The 21068-nt window shown below is 36.8% G+C and overlaps 1 protein-coding gene across 2 annotated transcripts in view; it reads right to left on the bottom strand.

Moving 5' to 3' along the window:
* CERK (ceramide kinase) overlaps window positions 1-21068 on the bottom strand; it is a 46919-nt gene that overhangs the window by 23144 nt on the left and 2707 nt on the right. For both annotated transcript variants that reach the window (XM_082774771.1, XM_082774770.1), the window contains exons 2-6: window positions 14670-14783; window positions 13494-13616; window positions 11128-11253; window positions 10488-10551; window positions 5753-5898 (exon numbers count right to left, since the gene is read on the bottom strand). In XM_082774771.1, the coding sequence (XP_082630897.1) occupies window positions 5753-5898; window positions 10488-10551; window positions 11128-11253; window positions 13494-13616; window positions 14670-14783 (573 nt within the window). The remainder of the gene's footprint in view (window positions 1-5752; window positions 5899-10487; window positions 10552-11127; window positions 11254-13493; window positions 13617-14669; window positions 14784-21068) is intronic.

The following is a 21068-nucleotide window of genomic DNA, read 5'->3' as shown; positions in this document are numbered from 1 at the left end:
GCTGCAGATTACCCTGCTTGGCTTCCACTGCTACCCTAGTAGACTAGATGTAGAGGGTAGCACATTCCAAACGGCACTGTGTCACTATATGTATGTAGACAGCTGAATCCCAAACCAAAGCATCCCAGCTACCCGAAGTTCTCACCCCAGATATTTTGATATTAAGAGCCCATTGAGAATAGTAAGTGTGTAAAGGGCACATCAACTCTTACAGTAGCTGGCCCTTGTTAAAACAAGTATAATTGCTTTGAATCTTTACCATACATCGTGTATGTTTCATTAGCCCATTTTCCCAAGAGTTTGTTTGTTACTAGGAGGTGTTATATAGCCACACTATTGCTATATAGGCAAATTCTTCCACTTTCTTACCATCCACAAATTAAAACTTTTTTAACGTTAACGATAGAAAAATTAACCAAGGTTTTTTTTCAAGCTTTAGGTCATAGCATACCAAAGTAATAAGCAAAAACAAATGTCATTCTAACTGGTTACATGGATGATTCTGTGGACAAAATCAGCATTTACCATTCTAAATAAATGGGAGGAAAGGCAAAGCATTCAAACATCATTTTTCATATGATTAAGACTACTAACTTACCACTAAGTCTTCTCAAAAGAATACATGCTCTTTCTTTGAGGCTATGACTGTTCATTTTTGCACTCTTTTTGATGGAAAACTAAACAAATTCCAAAGAACTGGACGACTGTCACTGCAGTACTAAACTAAGCAGGTGACAGAAGCAACGGCCAGCTAGACGTTGATCCTAGAGCAAGCAGTGAGTTTAACAGAGAAACAGTAACACTCTTAGCACTCAAGAGCATTGCTCAGTGTGAGATACCCTTGACAACTGGACAGGTATTTCTACAGTGTACTCTGAATCCTCGAGGAGAAATTACCATGGCAATGGGTTTTCCACTACATACAAGAACAGCTTCATCATGGTTCTTGTACATTTATGTTATTTTTATAAAGCCAAAATTTTGTGAAGTCTTTTTTTTTTTTTTTTTTTTTTTTTGTGTCACTCATTAACAAAATACCATGCTAATGACAGAGTAACTGCATATTTATTCTTGGTTGAGCAGCATTTAGTATTTTGAAAAATCTAGACGGTGACTTTGCTGGGAAGTGAGTTTTAAAGGACAAGGATGTGACACATTCAAAAGTAAGGAGGCTAAGTTACTGTTACAGGGAGAGATGGATGGTCTGGGCACCTAGAAACCAAGAAATCAGCTTCACATCTGCAGAATGGCAGGTTAGCTTAAAAAGAAGCACTTCAGAAGGATTTGGGGCGTTTTTTATTGGTTTTTATTCTTGTAGATAATCACTTCAGCAGAAGTTCAGTACCACTGTATATAAAAAATGGTAATAGTGGCAAATTTTAAAGATGAAATTAAAATCACAAACGTTACAGGGAAAAGTAATCTTGACTGACTTGTTCTCATAGCAGCCCCACCGTATCCAATGCAGTGTTTAGCTCTAAGACAGTCGTTTCCAGGAGTAGAACTGATTTAAAATGAGGAAGGTGGAACAAAACATTGGACTTCACCTTCCAAATTGAATGTACTCATCCTTGAAATGAGATGCTAACTAAACTGCAAAGGTCATTAAATATTACAAATATTGTAACCAGGAAGGCTGCAGATACATCATTTGGAACCTTAAAAAAGTTAGCTTTTAATGCTATGCTTTAACACATTTTCCAAGAGAAACTTTACAGCCTAGATGGCAGTAGTATAGGAGTCCAGTCACACTTCATGATTTCACTTCTAGCTGGTTTTGAAATTTGTGAATGAATCTTTTTCCTATGCAACCTTCCCGTACGAAGCCTCTGCTGGTTTTAGCATGAGCTTCAATAGGCACACATCAACACGCTGATTATAATCACCCTGCATGCTTCCGCCCTAGGCATTAAGAGTTCATATCCTTGAGTGCAGCAAAAGCAAGAGGAATCTGGATGCTCTAGAAGCCTAAATCACTATGGCAATTAACACTTTGTTGCTGCATTTTACTCAATTCTCTCCAGTACTTGAAAGATTTTTCCCCTGTTCCCAGGGCAGACTGGCAGGCTTGGTTTCTGGAAGGAGAAAACCTGCACTAGTATTATGCCACAGCACAGTGTGCAGCAGGATTTTTTTTACCTGCTGAGATCATAAGGGCATTTAATCCAATCGGTTCTCTTTTACTAGAGGAGTTTCCAACAGCTGTTGACAGCTTTGTACCCCTCTTCTGTGCCAGGTTTAGGAAGAAGAATGAATTACTTTGGCTTACTCTAGAGGGTATCATTTTAATACTAAAGCACGTGGATGAAACCTCAGTGCCACGTTCCAATATAAAAGGTTCTCTCTGGTTTCAGCTAGGCATACTGCCACTCTGGCTGTAGGAAAAAAACACAGCTGAATGTGCTTTAAGGGCAGCTGCTACTAGCAGGAAGTAATACCTAAAGAGAAGGTTTTTTTTAGGTGCACTCTCTTGTAGATACCAAACTAAGTGTGGAACTGGCAGGTTGCTACAGCCTCTAAGTACTTTTAACAAGAAACCTGTTTACAACAGCAGTCAGTCAATTTACATTGGCAGATTTAGGAACAGCTGCAACTAATACAGAAGTTCAGAAGTTAAAAAAGCCACATGAATAGAAGCCTTTATTCGTGGCATTTAAAAAACAAGTTATTTTGTAAAAATGTAGAATAAATTGTAAGATTAACAGACAGTTTTAAACAGAAGACAGACTATTCTGTTTCCTTAGTGTTATTTCCGGATACCCTGAAAGAGCCACGTAGGGGCTTGCTTCAGAAAATAAGAATTATGACTTACAAGTACCCTTACGTTTATAAAAAGATTCTGAAGAATGGGATTCTGCCTATGAAATAAAGCTAATTCCTCAAAAAAGATCATACGGGTGAGGCTGTTTTACCATTAAATCTTTCTTTCATTTGTAGTTTCAAACCTCTGTTCAATTAAATTGACAGTTTCTGAGCAAAGATTAAGCCTGCTGAATTGAGTGCTAGTTCGAATATAGGCAGCATTTAACCACAGCAACAAAACTGCAGCAACCTGCCATGTTTCTGCTAATGCAGCTTGAAGTTAGGAACTAAAAGATTAAAAGAAAAAAAAAAAAAAAAAGAAAAACCACTGAGACACTGTCACCTTATCCCAGGCACCTGTCTTCAATGAATAAATTGTCTCCATATGTCAGAAGACACACACACTTTTAGAACTTAATCCCTGGGTAATGGTTGTCTTCAGTATCAGCTGACATGTTCTTAGGATTTTAAGAAAATGTTGGTTGTAACGAACTAAAAAAGCATTATGCATCAAGCTTTCCTGGATTTGCACTGCTTTATTCCTTTTTACTTGTTGTATTTCAGGATTGTCAGTTTAGCTTTAAAAATATTCTTTTTAAAGACTTCATTTATTCTGGAACAAACTCCCTGAACTACTCTGAGAACCAGGGGATCTGCTGGAGTCAGTATATGGTCACAGCTCAATCACATCAAGTGAAGCATAGAACCACACAACAGTCAGGTAAGCACCACAGAGAGATGCTTCACTAGAAGTTTCACCAGTCTGGAAGAAAAGTCCTGCTGCCTTCCCAAGCATCCTGCAATGCATGGGCTTGGCTATTTCATACACAATTTCAGGTCTCCATGATAGCTAGATGTGTTAAGAAAGCATTAAGAGTTGTTCAGTGCGTTTGATAAATACATCAAAATAATACTCCTACAGGCACTTTCACGTACTTCAGCAATGAAGCATTTTAAATATTGTATAACACAATTTGTATCTCGATCTGTTTATATCTTCTGTACTTCCAAAAAATAATTAACAGAACTTCAAGACCAGCTTCCTTATACACTATTGTAAAGAACTTTTGAAGCATCAGAATAATGACTTAAAGAAAATATTTGAGTCTTAGCACTGATTACAAGGCTGGATGTACCTCATGGTAGTTCAGGAACACAGCACACACTATGCATCCAGATAGCAAACAGCTACAGCAGGCAAAAATAACAATAAAAACACTGAAGTACACCAGAGAAGAAAGTAGCTTGGTACACGTGAGCAATATTAAAACATCAGTGAAGCTCATACTTCCTGGCTGTGATTGGAAAAAATGCATTAAGAAATCATTGAAAAGGCAAGGTTAAATCTTTCAATTTTATGATGCTAATAGTTAATTTCCTTTTCCTAGGGGCAAAGAAATAGCTTTCAATACTGACATTGTTTCTTTTTTTTTTTTTTTAAAACTGTCTTTTTATGGTCACTAATATCACCAGTAGGCAATTTCTTTCTGAAACCAACTCATGTAAGCAGAACTCCTTAATCCAAGAAATAAACATTAATAAGGGAAATGAAGGGTAGAGCACTTCACATTCTATTCTTTGAAGCTTAATATACAAACTGATTTAAATACAAAGGTTCAACAAATAAAAACAGATTACAGTTAAATATTGGGTTACACAGAACCCTTAATGTGCTAACAGGAACAAAAAAAATATAAGGGGATATTCACGTTACAACTTGCAATACAGTAACAGTTAGACATCTACAAGCAGAAACTGTTAAACCTTTTCCAAGCAACAATTCAGATGTTTAGGTTTAGATACATTCTTCTTAAATATACAAGGAACACAAAATTAGTCACCTGAAGCCTGAGGGTACAAATGTTCTATTTCACCCTGTGTATTTTTATTGTTGATGTTAAATTTTCAGATAGAGTCTGTGTTTCAGTTCTAGTTAGAAACTCACAGATTTATTTCAGATCAGTTCTTTAATTCAAATCTCAAGCGTCTGACAAGGAAAAGAAAACAGCATACCAATGACACTAAAAAGTGCACTTGTCTTTCCACACAGTCCACAAAATTGTGGATAAATAATATAAAATTGCAGATAATTGCCATTAAAGAGTTGCAAGACTGAATCCAATCTTGGACAAGAGAGTCATTTAAGTCCACTTTTTAGACATCCCACCAATTGGGAAGGATGAGGTAACAGGTGGGCCACTAGGTTTAACAGCAAGATTAATCCAAACACTGACTGTGGTCAATAAAAAGTAAATTTATCATTGAAGCACTGAATCCTGAGACAGTTTTCACAAATGCCTCTCAATTACAGTATGTGGCTGAACTGTGAAGGTACAGCACGTGGCACCAGAAGTAGCCTGCGCAGAATATGTAGTAGCTATCTGCAACCTGAGGACTGTTCCCCAGCTGCAGTTGCTTTATGTTTTCTGTGATAAGAAATGGGAAAACAAAACAAAACAAAACAAAACACACAAACCAGAACCAACCTGTTGCCAGAACAGTGGGATGGTCTTACTGCAATTCTAACTACATTTGTGGAGAATTTGGAACTGGAGGAAAAAAAACCAAAAACACACACCACTTTTTTTTTCCCCCCACAGGTTAAGTCTCCATTCAGTAAATTTCCCTCACTGATGTGTTTAGATGAGCAAAGACATTACTGTCAACATTTTATCTTGTATTAACATAAAATGAGCCACAGAATTAAGAGAGCAAGAAAGAAACAAATTCTGAAGTTGCACATTTAAGACGTGCTTTCCTTTGCAATGCATCCTTCCCAAATAGTGCATACGGTCAGTAACTACGCTGGGATACAAACAGATACAGTTAGGTGCCGTTATTGAACACTACTGCTCGTATCTCACACTTAAGCCTAATTTCAAGAAGTTATGAATAGAAGAAATTTCAACAAGAAACGAATAAAGTAAACTGAAAGTTAACCCTTTCTTACCAGCAGGGATTATGCCAATCCTTATATTGCATTGGACTAACGGTGCTTTGGGATTATTTTGGTCTATGCCAGAGTCCTTCTGCATTCTTCCAATGAGACCATGCATCACTTCACTGAACATGCCGTCCCCACCAACACAAACAACACTGCCAGGAAACACAAATTAGAATGCACACTAACAGTCAATAAACAACACGGCAAGTGTTCTACTTAGGGCATGCACTGCACATCAAATATAGTTGTTCTAATCTCCTCCTCCAGTTTTTACAGAATATAGTAGCTCACAGTCAACTTGGCATTAAACAAAAAGCAGAAAAAAAAATTCAAGCTACACAACTACAAATGCGCCTAGACAGTTCTCTAACGTTTGAAAAATGTTGGAATGCAACCTAAAAAAATTCTTTGTCCTCTATTGCTGTATGCAGACAGACAGGTATCAGTGGAAAATCACTATACAAGGAAAGCACCGAACAGGACTGCACACACAGCTTTCTAAGTAAGCAAAATGGAAAAAAGGTACCTTTACCAAAAAGGGAGAGGTAAGTTTAATATTTGTGGCTTCAAGCAGAAGTATGCTATTTTACAATATTCATTTAGCAGGGATATGAAAGTCAAAAACAGCAAAATGCATGCTCACATGCTCTTTTGAACGTGCTGATAGCCCAAACAGACAGAAGTCGTGTATCTACATAACCACTCATAATGAAACAGAGTTCTAAATGTTACCAGAAGCAAAACTTTGGTTTGCAAAATTAATTCAGGTCAGAGCTGGTGCAGCAGCTACACAGATCCTCAATATGTTAAAGCTCAGCAGTGTCCACACCCAAGCAAATACTAGGAAGTAAAAGACTATTTTACAGCAGTATACATTTCATGCACAATAATAAAATGCACAATAATAAAATGCACGCTCTGAACTCTAAAAGCATAAACATTCTGTAACCGAAAGACTACTTCCAATACATCTTGAAGGAACACATGACAAATCCAAAATTATACATACATGATTTGGAACATTTCCTGTTTTCTATAGCAATCATTTCCAATGCACAAACACCAACTCTTCCACATAGTCAACAATAGATACTGCAGAATGAGCACTCATCCCATAGGACAAGTTAGCTGATTTTGTTTTTAAATAGTGATGATTTAGATTTATTATTGTATTTTCAGAATTCTCTTATTGTGAATAAATAATTTTCTTCCCCATTAATGGAGAAAACAGTCTTATACTGTCCAACTCTAAGTTAACACCTAAGAGACTGTGCGAGAAGGGAGAAAAGAAGGTTTGTGTTTCATCATTATAATGAATTTATCTCCTTGAAGCTTAAATACTTTATTCTTCAGCTTCAGTAACCTGTCTCATTTTTCTGTGCAGCTTCTAAGAAAGGGAGGAAGTGGTCAAAAATTTCCACCCCAGCTTAAGGTCTATGTTCTATTTGTAACAAACTGTATATCCAGACTCAGAGATAACAGAACAATATGAACTTCTATTCCTACCAAGGGTAAATTTTTAAACTGACAAATGAAAAAGTTCACTGAGACAAAATTAGTATGACCAAATTGATTGCAAACATCAGATGATCATCAAGGCATGACGCACCTGTATGAAGGGCCCCTAGTGAAGGACTACTGTAAGAGACATCTTCCTGAAGTGTTTCTTACATTTTGGGTTTATTTTTCTAATGGAGTAGCGTTTCACTTGTTAGACAGATAATAAAAATAAAATATATTCACAACTTCAGGAGTAGCATCTCTATGAAACAAATGAGTTTTAAAAGAGCTGTGCTCCCTTCCAACCTCAACCTGCAATTCTGTGAACTAATTCAAAACTAATTCAAGAACTAGAAGAAGAAAATGAAAGTTTTCCACAGACCTGTGAAACAGGCATATATATGAATCACTATCATCCTTATGCATATCAGATTTATTCTTAACAGTCATTATTTGTACAATATTACAGCATTAATATATCCCATTATGTAGTTCTGCATAACGAGGTACAAGAACCTGCTATACGGTAACTACGTTGGCTGCTTTAATTAAGCTTCAAGGGGAAGCTGCTCTATCACTGAGCTATTGGATCAGTACACTCACTGGGGGAATTCTTATTAGGAGAAATGGGAAGAACAAACAGGAAACATGCACAAGAGGTTTATACAACACGGCTCAGCATATACACTTGGAAGGTAAGGAAGCAATTATCAGTAAGAATCCTGTATCTAGTTCTAAAATTACAAGCAAAGCTTTCCCAAATTGGGAATTGGTAGATTAAATGAAGAATCTCATCACTGAATGAAGGAAAAGTCACTTAATCAGAAGTGACTTATGAGGACAGGTGAACAACAATTAGATGAAGGAATCCAAAGCTTTCCCTCTATGTGAAAAGAATCAACTAGGAGAGAAATACACGCTTATGAGATTGAAACATTCTTTTTTAAATCTTCCATTTAACCACATGATCTGATATTTAAAAATTTGCAAAAGAACTGCTTCCTAATGTCACCGTTCGCCATAGAAACATACTTATACACAACGGTCAAAAGTCAGGCTCAGAAAGACAGCATGCAGTTCTCAAGGCACCTGCCATTCAGGCCCAGACTTGGAATGGAAGAACCCTGAGATTCTGAAAAGATGCACTTCTCTGGCCAACTGTTTTTTTCAGTCATGGTAGGGAAACCATAAACAACCCCCACCAAAACAAGATTTAAGCTGGAACTACCAAAGAGAGATTTAGAGAACCTTTAAAATGAGTAAGTACATCTACACTAGAGATTGTTTCAATCTGTCAAAAACGTTTTGGGTACCACTACAATTGGTCACTGCCACTTGTTGTAAAAGCAAGTTGCTAGGAGGGAATCTATCATGTTTTAAAACATACCTTTGGGGATGGGAAGGCTCATCTCCTCCTTTTAATTCTGGCATATATCCCCAGGTGGTACAATCACCTCTCTTTAGAGCTGACCAACTCACCATGCTTTTTTAAAATCACTGCTAGCTTCAAGTTGTTCCTCTTATTCCTAAACTTCCTAGAATATCCAACTTCTGCAGTTACATACATACATACATATTGCATGGTGAGATTAAGTAGGCTGTTTTGTTGCATGTGGTTTTGGTTTTAAGCTATACATTTTTGTTTGCTTGCTTTTAGGAAGGCAAGGATTCTGCTTGTCTTCCCACTTTGATGTTGCAGCATTTCCTAAGTAGTCTTCCTCCTTTCCCCAGAAGTCCCAACTTCTGTTTAACTATTTTTCTGAACCTCCTGAAAAATACTTACTTTTATTTTTCTGATGAAACAGTAAGTGGCCTTAATGAGAATACACATATGCACAGCTTACAGTAATACATATAATCTGCATCAATATAAAGCATTAGAAATTTGATGTTGTAGAAGTTTCACTTCCCAATACTTTACTAGACTAAGTCTATAAAGGTAAAGGCTAAAACATTATATTACAGTGGAAATGGAATCCTCCCATCCACACTAACAAGTTCAGCTACACCTTTTTGAATCTCACATGAGAGTTGCCTGTTTTGACAGTCCTTGACAAACCCTGCAGGACAGAATGATTGATTACCACTTTGGGCACCATCTCATACAACAGCCAATTCTAGACGTTGGCTTGCTTGATTCTTTTTCCCCACTCTGTATTGAAATTTCACCAATCCTCAGTATTATATACTTCAAATGACTTAAGTCAGATGAAAAGGAGAAAAATCTTAAATGTTTTTTTCTAGGTTACTTTCCTTGCATATCTGCAAAACCAAGGAAAATGCCAATACTGTCAAAACAGTTTACATAAAGTCAACTTATTTTAAAGCAGGTCTAGGAACTCAATCTGTGAAAAGCCTAGGAACTCAATTTGCAAATGTAGTTTCTTACTATCACAATTTGTCAACATCATGCCTTCACTTGATTTATACCATGCAAGTATATTTTCAGAGTACTCTTGTAAATCAAATATTGCTTTTTTGTTTTGTTTTTTCAGTTTATGAACTTAAAAGTACCTGCCTACAGCCATAGTAAGATATAATTTTAAAATACTGTAGTTATGAGAGTTCATTTGCAAAGGTTCTGCATACATTTTCAATTTTATAATCATATGGCTCATTTCATGTCATGAAACAGAACTGAAATGATTAGTTTATTCATTAAAAATACTCCGCTTCTACAATTGATTTAATGAGGGAATGCAATTTTATTATTCAGCTAAGTCTTCTTTTAAACCAGTAATTTCACAAATAGAACAAAACTGGTGAAAAAAAATAAAGCCAAACGACATCGTTTATTTGCACTTGGTGAGAGGTATATTAAACATTTCTAGATAGTGCATGATTTTACACACATGCAGAGTACCACTAATACATTTTTTTTTGGACTCATGTAAGTGTCAAGATCACCTATACTAAAAAACACTGCAGGATATTTCTCAGGCTATCACAGAATACTCAGCTTCTGGATCAGCAAAAGTAATCTTACATTGATCTTCTGCACACAAATCTCATGCAAATATCACTATACTTCACATGAATATGTTACATATCGAACAGATTTACTGAAATAGTTCTGTTTTCCTTTGATACTCCTAAACGTGAATAACCTCATACAGAAAGGAACATGTCCTGCATCTCCCAATCATCAATGAACTCTACTATTTTAAGTTAGAGACAACAAGAGACAGAATACAGAATAGATCAGTGAGGGGGAAAAAGGGGAGCAAACGAATTTACTTACCCATCATATTTATTAATATTAACTTCAAATAAGTTGTCCTTAGCATGGTTAGCATGTTCAGTTACTATGAAGAAATGAGCACATAAAAATTACTGTTATAAAAATACTGTTATAAAAAGATATGGCTGTTAAAACTGTTATTAATTTATTAATAACTGTGATTCTATTGCCAGTATGCCCACAAGAACAGCTTGCCCATAAAAAGTGCTTCAAATGATTTTATGCCAAGGAAAGAATTGAAAGAGACAGGCACTATGATATGTATCTATATGTATACACACACGGTTATGTATAGCACAATTTTTAGCGAAATATTTTTCAAGTGAACAATTGTTTTCCAACAGTAAAACTGAAAGGGAGGGTAAAAAACAGTATTTATTATAGATGAAGAGATCAAATATCTCAGAACTACTCAAACTTACAAATTATTTTAAGTTTGTACCTAGTAAGCAGAAAATGGACGTAAGGTCATGATATATCTGGGTCTTTACACTTCAACCAGAAAACATTCCCTCTCTACCACTTAGCTTCATTCACTTAGTAAGAAAAGGTAAAATAACAGAATAAACTTAAACACCATACCAACTCTTTAAGACATTTCTGAGTAGCTTATTAAGATATTGAAATATTCATTACTCACTAACAACATCAGTGGAGATAGAAGCCAGACTGAAGAGTGGAGCAACCTTCTGTTCATAAATCCTCTTTCCTTGTCGTTTTCCTCCATATGGATTAATATACACAAGCAACCGCTTTGGTCTACACTCTGCAGTAAGGTAAAAAACAAAAAACAAACAAAAAAAAAAGATTTAAAAAAAAAAAAAACACACAAAAATCAACAAGCTATGCAAAAACAAATCAGAAAGTGCTAAAGTAAACATAACATGCTTCTTCTACCTTGTTTATCGTACCAAGTATACTGACAAAACTGAGTGAATGAGTAATAAGACAGCTGGTAAAGTTCAGGATCAGCAATGTTACTTTTTTTTTTCCTTCATACCAGCAGAACCACAGTGCATCAAATGGTATGACTAGGTAGAAAACTTTAAGAATAAGCATATAATACGTAACTGGGATCTGGATTTCTGCTTCATGTTGTAATTTCACAAGTTGTATCAGTTACAAAGAATTAAACACATGCATGCACAGTAGAAAACTAACGGGAGAAAAATCACTGAGTGTATACAAACTACCTGAGCCAGAGGCTGTAAGACATTTCTGGAAGCTAAGGCTACTGTGCCAGAGGATGTAGGATTCACTCTGCTCTGTATGCTCTTACGAAATATTTGCCAATACAGACCTTTTGTCTGACTCCATGTGGCTAGTCTCACGCATATTATTTTTACAGTACATTCCCACGACATATTAGTAGCACAGGCACACAGGACAAAAAAAAATCCAAGCACAGCAGGAGGAAAGGAACTTCCACATGAGGCATACATACAAATCTTTTACATTAAAATATGTAAACAGTCTTCCTGTTTTATTTAAAGTGAATTTCCTTTGTGCTATAAAGAAGCAATGAGGATATTTCACAAAACTACATGCTGCAACAGCAAAAGTTTGCCCTACATATGTAAGCCCTTCTCCTCAGAAAGGACCTTTTGAGTTTACTATTTCAGGTTTGTTCAAATTGCTATGGATTTACATTGGCAGTGGTGATGAAAACAATTATATCTCTGCACCAATAAATACCTGAAATGGCTTGCTACACTTTTTTTTTTTTTTAATAGATCATCTATCTGTTATAACACTTGTACCTTCTCAGATGACATTCTAAACTGTTATTTTAAAAGAATAAACAGAGTTATTAGACCAACACACATAATAAATCCACCCAAGCTAGACTTTTTGAATGGTTTAAAGCTACCACACACCAAAGCACCATCCTCTCTGAGAACCTGTTACCTTTTCTGAAACTGTTTGTTACTGATTGAATGAAAGTTTGTACTCAGAGATGTCTGACCAGGCCACATGTCTCACAGATGCAGTGAATAGGTGCACAAAACCCATTTACTAAAAGATTTTATTGAAGACATACCTCAGGTGTAATACATACAAAAGAAAAAAATGGTGAGATGCATGCTTCCAATGCCTATTTAAAAGAATGTTTTTTGTTAAGTATTTGGTTTAGGTATTTTTAGGCCTTGCCTGAGTCACATTGTAGGTGTAACTGCCTCCAGTCCCTTCCCCATTTCTTTCTCTCTCTCAGATGGAGCTCAGCTTTATGCTGTAGGTAGCTTGTCCCCAGTCCTGTCTCCAGCCCCACCAGCCCACTGCTTTGGATGGACTTGATTTCTTTGTCATGTCTGGGCTGTAAATGGGACCTGCTGCTATCCCTGTCCTGCTCAGAAACAGTGGGACCGTACCCTGGCCAGCGAGGGCACTGCCTGTGCTGCTGTCACCCTTGACTTGCCTTCTGCCACGTCCTGCTCCTGCTGCTCCCTGACATCTATCAAGTTGTCTCTGTCAGGAATGACTCCTGCAAAACTACTCTTAGCCTTCCAAAAAGTAGATGCCTGAAAGTTCCAGAAATTATTATCTGGAACTCTTAACTATATAAGGAACATTGTTACTGAGAGAGCGGATATGTGACACATAAGCACAAAAAGTCACTCACAAGTCCAGTAATTACTACAACCCTTGTCCTTGGATCTCAAGAGTATCTCAGATTTCTGAGTCTACATCTACTCTTTACATTCCCCAAAGCTAGAATCTTTTAAAGCTGCTGCTAAGCTCCCAGTATGTCCCTATTTTGCAAAAATAATTAAAAAAATAGAAATGTATAAGACACCTGTAGTCATAACTGATAAAACAGTCACTCAGAACAGCTTACAGATGTAAGTACAGCAAGATGCAAAGTAGTGACAAGAAGATTCCCCACCTGCCTCACCTTAAGCTAGCCTTAAGACTTTAAAAAAAGATATCAAAAATCTCAAAATAATCTTGATTGACATACATGCCTGTAAATTGATGTAGCAAATGTTAGTGTTTTTTCAAACTTACTTTGCATTTCAAGTAATTCTTTCAGTGCCTGTGTCCACTGGTTACACAAGTTCTCATCAACGCACCAAAACGTCACATCTCTGCACCACCAGCGGTGATTTCGGGCTTTTTTCACATAATACACTATTAAAAAAAAATAATAATAATAAAAAAGAAGAGGTACAACGAGACAAAATTCACCAAATGTTTAGTGAAATGACATGCATTTCAAATAGGTCTCTCAAATATGTGACTTTTTAAAGAAGTGCTAGCTAACCCCCGCTAACAAAAGGATTCAGAGCATCAACAGTAGAAACAAAAAAAAAATTGAAAACATGCTCTATGTCCTTCCCTTATATCAGATACTCAAACATAAACACTTTTTAAACCCAATGCAATCCATTCTCCATAAATTGATTATAAACATACAAAAGTTCCAAGCTTGTATAGATATTTTTAGCCATATTGAAATCTGCAATGCCTACGTGATCTAAAAGGCCATAAATTTAAGATAAGCCAAGACGTCATAGTAGCTCCCATCTAACCAACAAAACAGGGTGACTTTAATTGCAGAAAGCTGAAATTTGAGGAAAAAAAAAAAAAAGATTAAATCTTCTTGCACATTAAGAACTAGGTTGGTGAGATCAGAACACTCTTACTTTTCCATGTGCAGTATCATCAATCGTTACTAGACTGCTTGAAGGACAGAATTTACTACTGTTTCCCCAAAACAATCAGAATGGTTTTTTGGCACTTTGCCTTATGAATGCAGTCAATAACACAAAGAACATTTACGTGCACACATTCTGACGGTTATGAATAATAAAAAAAAAAAAAAAGAAAAAACACACAAAAACAAACAAAAACAAAGCAAAAACAAACATTTGGTCTCATTTTTTCAGCTTTTCTTCTGATTGTCTAGTCAAGTAGTATAAAGCAAGTGTCCTGCTGCAGATCCATTTAGCAGCAGAGATGTGAGACATTAGCTGGCACTTCAATATATAGCCAAACCATGTGTTCTTAAAGGAAGGGTTCAAGTTCTCAAACAAAGGACCTTTAAATGTATACTGGAAGATTTTTTATTCACATTATTTCTGTTAAAAATATTACTTATTCTGAAGTTTACTTTTCAATCTGCCCTAGAATATCTCCAACAAGGTAATCAGCACACGCGCCCTGAGACTGTATCTGCCTTACCTGTGAAAGAATGCGGCTTTGCCAATTTGTGCCATTTGCCAGTGTTACGCTGCTTCTTGTTCAGTTCACTTTCTTCTACAGCAATGATCTCAGAGGTTGGTACAAAATAGTTTTCTGTGTGAACACAAGACCTTACACATTTACATCTTAAAACAGCACCTGAATGTTTATTTCTACATATGATGTAGATGTACAATTAGAGTAGCTGCTTATTAAGCACAATCAAGAGCATAACTAGAAATTTGCTGAACATTTCCAATTTCCCCTCTCATTTACTCAAAGTACATCATCAATAACCACCTATGAGCTACTTCAATTAATGCTTAAAGTGTCTACGATTTCTGAGAAAGCTAGATGTTCTGAGTATAAAAACGTTTTTGCATGAAGCCAAAATCCAGTAACATTGCTTTCAGAGGAAGGAAATTGCCCCTTCAGTGACCCCTAATCCAGACAGTTGAGTGAATAGCACAAGCTATTTCAAAGACCATGCAACTAAATCAAGCAACAGAGAAACTACAAAGGCTATTTGTTATTTTCAAGTAAGTAGCTGTCTTATGAAAGAAGGGTGTTCATAAGAATTCTTAAGTCTTTAAATCCCACCAGGCTTTCAAACTTCAAGACCTCCTGAGAAGCAAATTCTAGATGTTATGTTTATGTACTGTTAAATATATTTCCCTTCCATAAACTTTAAAAGTAATGTTTTTCAGAAGTAAAGGCCTCTTGTTCTTAAAATATGAAAGAATTTCTTCTACGCGCCATTTTTTTCCTCTCATTGTCCCTCAACATTCTCAGTCTTCCTGACTCCTGCCAAACTGAGAATTTTGTCTCATTGTCATTACCAATTTCAAAATTTCTCTACTTTTACGTCTAATCTAAAAAAAAAAAAAAAAAAAACAAAAAACCAAAACAAAAACACCACAACTGAAGAGGAACTGAAAAAGCACACTGTATATTTATATGCAAACAAGTGGTGCACAAACATATACACACATATAATTAAAGAATTATGTATTATACTTTTTACTATATAAGGGATTGTTATATTTTCCATATGTAGACAGATGTAAAGAGATATTAGACAAAAAACAAACACTAATACTTTTGTTACTGCTTGCTGTTACTGGCTTTTACCCTATATTTCACCTTTCTTGCTACTTTGCACAAGTAGTATGGTGGTAGTTAGGAACGTAAAAGAAGTCAAACTTTTCACAAGCTCTTTACTGTGCTGACTACAATTCCTTTGCTACCATTTTTTTTCCCCTCTGTCCTATTTGTCAACAGCTCTTCTCAGTTGTTGTGTATCATCACATTCTACTGAGAGCTTGGGATTATACGGTCAAGGCTTATTTCCCTTACACTTGTTTTAGTATGCAACTCAATGTATATTCCTTTAGGGTTTGTATTCTCACAGAGATTTGAAGATTGAGTCCAAAGACATGCTTACTAGTCTCCACCTTCACTGTGAACTATTTTATGAGTACCTTCCTTCAGGAACCTGGCTGTATTCAAATAGTTTTCACTACTTACAAAAGAAATTGCAGCTTATAATGACTGTATTTATTGTATTTAAAGCATAACAGGGAAATGCAACAAACACAGAATCTCTATAAAGATATAAGAGCAAAGACAAACTCACTCAAAATATTCAACATATATGTAGATATCACACATACATGTACGTATGTAGGACTACATCAAGTAATTAATATTGGATATTAACAATTAATTGGCCTTTCTGATATTCAGAGCAAAAATCTGCTTGTTTTTAGGAATCTTAATATGATTATCCACTTAACATTTATCCAAGTAACAACATAGACTAGAAGGAACACTAAACTAAGAAGAAGGAGCAGGTGCTTTAACCTTTCTTTTTCTAGATCTGCTTTTAGTTCTCATTTTTCTATCAGCTATGCCACCTATCCATACATCAGAATATGAAAGAAAGCTCATTACATTTATAAAGCCTGCACTTCAGTAGCTCATTTTGATGTTGCTCACAGATATGCTACAGAACTGACAACAATTAGATCAACATTTAAATGACAATGCTGTAATGAACATTTTGAGAAACAGTTTTATGTGCTGGATACTCATTAGTATGTATGCTAGGAGCAGGAACAGAAGTCATTGTTTTATTAGGCACTTTCTGTATTAAAAAAAAATAATAATAAAAAGAAAGGTTTCCAACTGTACAAATAGCAAACTTTAAAAAACACCTCCAAACCAGTATTACTGAAAGCATTTCTTTGGTGCATGTACTTTAGTACATACTGCGTAACGTATATTAACAACCCATGACCTTGAAAGCAGTCTTACGAAGCCCTCTTAGTTCTTAAGATGCATTCTCCACCTGAGAATCACAACTGTGTAAGTTCTGCTTTTCTAGCAAATCTCTTCACAGACGTGTCAAAAATGCAAATAATAAACGTCCTAGTTAAATACGTGCATTTTTTAACCTTACGCCACAAGAATTACATACCACTAAAAAAGAGGTTCCTGAACACAAAAAAAAAAAAAAAAAAAGGAAAAACAAAACAAAACAAACAAACAAAAAAAAACAGCATGACCTCACCCTCCCTCTGTAAATCTTTGAGTTTGGAGAAAGTCTGGGAAATTTATCTTCTGTGAATGCCAGTGATGCCCCTCAGTACTATCTGACACTGTGCAAACACCAAGCAGCTTCATTGTCCTGACAGAATTCACTAATTTTAATTAGTCAAAAACATGCACTCCATAATACAGTAATTGCAGGGGGCCAGAAAGATACAAAGCTCTCTCAAATATAAACATGTTATTCAGAACATTCCCTACAGCTTAGGAAAACAAGGCTTGAATGCTACAGCATTTATGTTTGAACAGAGCTCAGGAATTCCTATGAGCCCAAATCACAGAATGGTTAGGGTTGGGAGAGCCCTCTGGAGGTCACTTGGTCCAAGCCTCTGCTTCAGCATGGTCACCCAGACCATGTTGCCCAAATCCACGTCTAGGTAGCCTCTGAAGATCTCCAAGGAGGAGACCCCACAGCCTCTGTGGGCAGCCTGTGTCAGTGCCCCGTCACCCGCACAGCACAGAAGTGCTCCTGGTGTTCACCTCCTGTGTCCCAGCTTGTGACCACTGCCTCTTGCCCTGGTACTGGGCACTGCTGGAAGACTATTAACTAATCCCTTCATCATTTTGGAAGCCCTCCATTAAACTTATTCCAGCATGTCCATGCCTCTATTGTACAAGGGGACCTAGAAGTTGATGTGGTACTCTAGTCGCAGCCTCATCAATGCCAAGTAGAGGGGAATCATAGAATCACAGAAGTTAGAAGGGACCAACAGGGTTTATCCAGTGCAACTCCTGACTCCACGCAGAACCAGCCAAAACTCAGGTCATGTGTCTTGAGAGCATTGTCCAAATAATTCTTGAACTCTGGTAGCTCAGTGCCGTGCCCACTGCCCTGGGGAGCCTGTCCCAGTGCCCGACCACCCTCTGGGTGCAGAACCTTTCCCTAACCCCCAGCCTGACCCTCCCCTGTCCCAGCTCCATGCCGTTCCCTCGGGTCCTGTCGCTGTCCCCAGAGAGCAGAGCTCAGCGCCTGCCCCTCTGCTCCCCTCGTGAGGGAGCTGCAGGCCGCCATGAGGCCTCCCCTCAGCCTGCTCTGCTCTGGGCTGAGCAAACCAAGGGGCCTCAGCTGCTCCTCATACACCTTCCCCTCTAGACCCTTCACCATTTTCATAGCCCTCCTCTGGACACTCTCTAATAGTTGTAGAGATAATTTCTTACACTGTGGCACCCAGAACTGCGCACAGTGCTGGAGGTGAGGCTGCACAGCACAGAGCAGAGCAGGACAATCCCTTCCCTCGCCCAGCTGGCAGTACTGGGCCTGACGCACCCCAAGGCACAACTGGCCCTGTTGGCCAAACAGACTACAACAGACAGACAACAATCTTCCCACCACACTGTCTGTGCCACTCATTGTTCCTTGCTCAGTGCTCTTACAGTCTGAACACTCTTCTCTTGAAGTGCAAACTGACAAATCAGCAAAATACTGTTAGATGCATACTACTTCTCCCCACGTTAAACAAGTGGGGAAAAAAACAAAACTGTAAGGTAAACACTCTGACTAGGTTTGCTTTGTGAAAATAGGAACTGAAAGTTGTAGTGTGTTTTCGTCTGTTAGAATGGGTTTTTAGTGCGTCATCTCTGTCTGTCACTCCCCCAGAACGCTTCCTGAGTTTACAAGCAAACTCGTTCAGAACCCAAGTCAAGATTTATTCATTCACTACAGCCAACCATGTATCCTACAGGTCAATTTCTCTCTAAAACATGTTAGCTTAGTGTTTCAGCATGCAAAAAAAACACCCACCAAATGTCTGCGACTTTAATATTTAGTTTATTCCGAAGTAATCAGCTCAGCCCCGTGAATACGCCGGCTTTCAGAATTAATTTTATAATAAGCCTACTATTTTAACTTAAAAATATTAATGACTAAAAAGAAAGAGTATTTTTTTAGTCACTTTGAAGACTAATTTATTGTTATTTACTGTTACAGAAAGACAGCATGAATAGTAAGTTATCTTATCCCAAGTTTAAGCTTTCCTTTCACCTAAAAGCCAGAAAACAAGAAAAACAAAGTTTTCCATCAGAAGGTAAATTGCATTACATTGATCATACACTAGAAAAAGTTGTGTCAAATAAAGATCAGAATATGTGAAGATGCTGCATAAGGATGGAGAGCATAATTACATAGAATTCACATCCGTAAAAAAAAATAACAAAAAAAGACGAGGAAACAAAAAAAGGAGTTGTGATTTAATTCAAAGTGATTTAATTCAAAACTGGAAAAGTCACTGAAAAAGCTGAAGGCCGCAATCTCACAAAATACAGTCATGCATGCGCGCGTGTGTATATACATATAAACAATGACTGAAAAGAAACAATGACTGTCAGGCCTGTTATTCTCCACATCCTACCAGCTCAGTCAGTGAAACTGCCAAGAAATAAACATGGTTCAGATTTCCTTACATGCCTACTGCCAGCTGGGAACAACTGAGGAAAGGTGACTTTGACTAAGGATGTATCAACACACTACAGGTGCTTAACAGACATAGTTTCCAAGTAAGCCCACCTCTGTTGTTTCTGTACTGTGTTTATCAAACTGAGCATTCTCTAGAATCCACATCATCAGAATGGCATCAGTCTGGTTAACACTAGTATTGAGGCTTCCTCGAGCGGTTCTTTTGGGAAAAATGCTGAAAAAAAATGGGCCAAGGGAGGATTCTGAAGGAAAAAAACAGAAAGATTAAGAGCACACAAGAAAGGAAGGTACACAGTCCAGTGCCGACTTTGATTATCCCTTTCCTTCCTGTACTTCACAAATAAAAAAAATAGAAAAATGACTAATGAATCTTATTCTGTTTACACTACCTTAGAACTAGCCAAGACTTAAATCATTTAAGTATATATATATAAAATACATAAACTACAAAATTTAGTATGCCACTTTTTAACTGTGTTACTTGAAAAAAAAAAACAAAAAAAAAACCACCACCCCACAGATTGTGGCATCAACATGAGGAAATAATAAAACAATATAAAATAATTAATCACTGCAGCTTTGCATAAGCTACTTAAGATTTCCAACTACGTCTTATGTACTAGTGTTCCAAAGGTGAAAAAGAAAGCTCTTCAGCAAGCTTGAAGATGAAGACATGTCTAGGAAGAAAAGGTGTATAGCTAGAAGTAACTGAGAAATACATGAAGAAATTCAGATAAGCCTTTTCATTCTAAGTTCAAATGAGTCTAACCAAAGAACAGGAAATGGGAACCTCAGCACTTGAAAATATGATGCTGTTAAACAAGGCCTAACAGGAGGAAGGAAAGTAAACATTACTTAGGAGTTAGTTTTAAAAACATACCATGGCTTGAACAAGCATGCTATGTTTTTATCTTCTCAATGACAGCATTAAAATAATTCTGCTGAATCAATACTTATTTCTTCACAGAAGACATCTTGACAATGTTTTTTTCAAAACAAAAAAATTATATTGTTGTGCAAAGATGGGAAACCGCACAATCTCCCCATATTCTACAAAACCACATCTTACTAGACAACAGAACAAAGTCTCTATTGTTTCTCATCTGTTCCTGAATTTGGTTGCAATGACGAAGAGGTAAATATTTCAGTACTTCTACAGTACATCTAACTACAGTTCTAGTTTCTTATCTGTGAAAGCCTGAAAATCTTGACAAAATATATGCTGAATCATTTTAACTAAAGCAGTTAAATGCAAATGAGCAATAAACACTCAAAATATAAGCAGCTCTGAGTTGTTCTGTTTAAAGAAGACTGTTTCAGTGCAATAACTACCTATTCAACAAGAAGAAAAAAAATAAAGAATGCCTATACTGCAT

The sequence above is a fragment of the Aythya marila genome, assembly GCF_965140915.1.
Source record: "Aythya marila genome assembly, chromosome: 1".
In the NCBI taxonomy this organism is placed as follows: domain Eukaryota; kingdom Metazoa; phylum Chordata; class Aves; order Anseriformes; family Anatidae; genus Aythya; species Aythya marila.
This window is presented reverse-complemented; position numbering and strand designations above follow the sequence as displayed.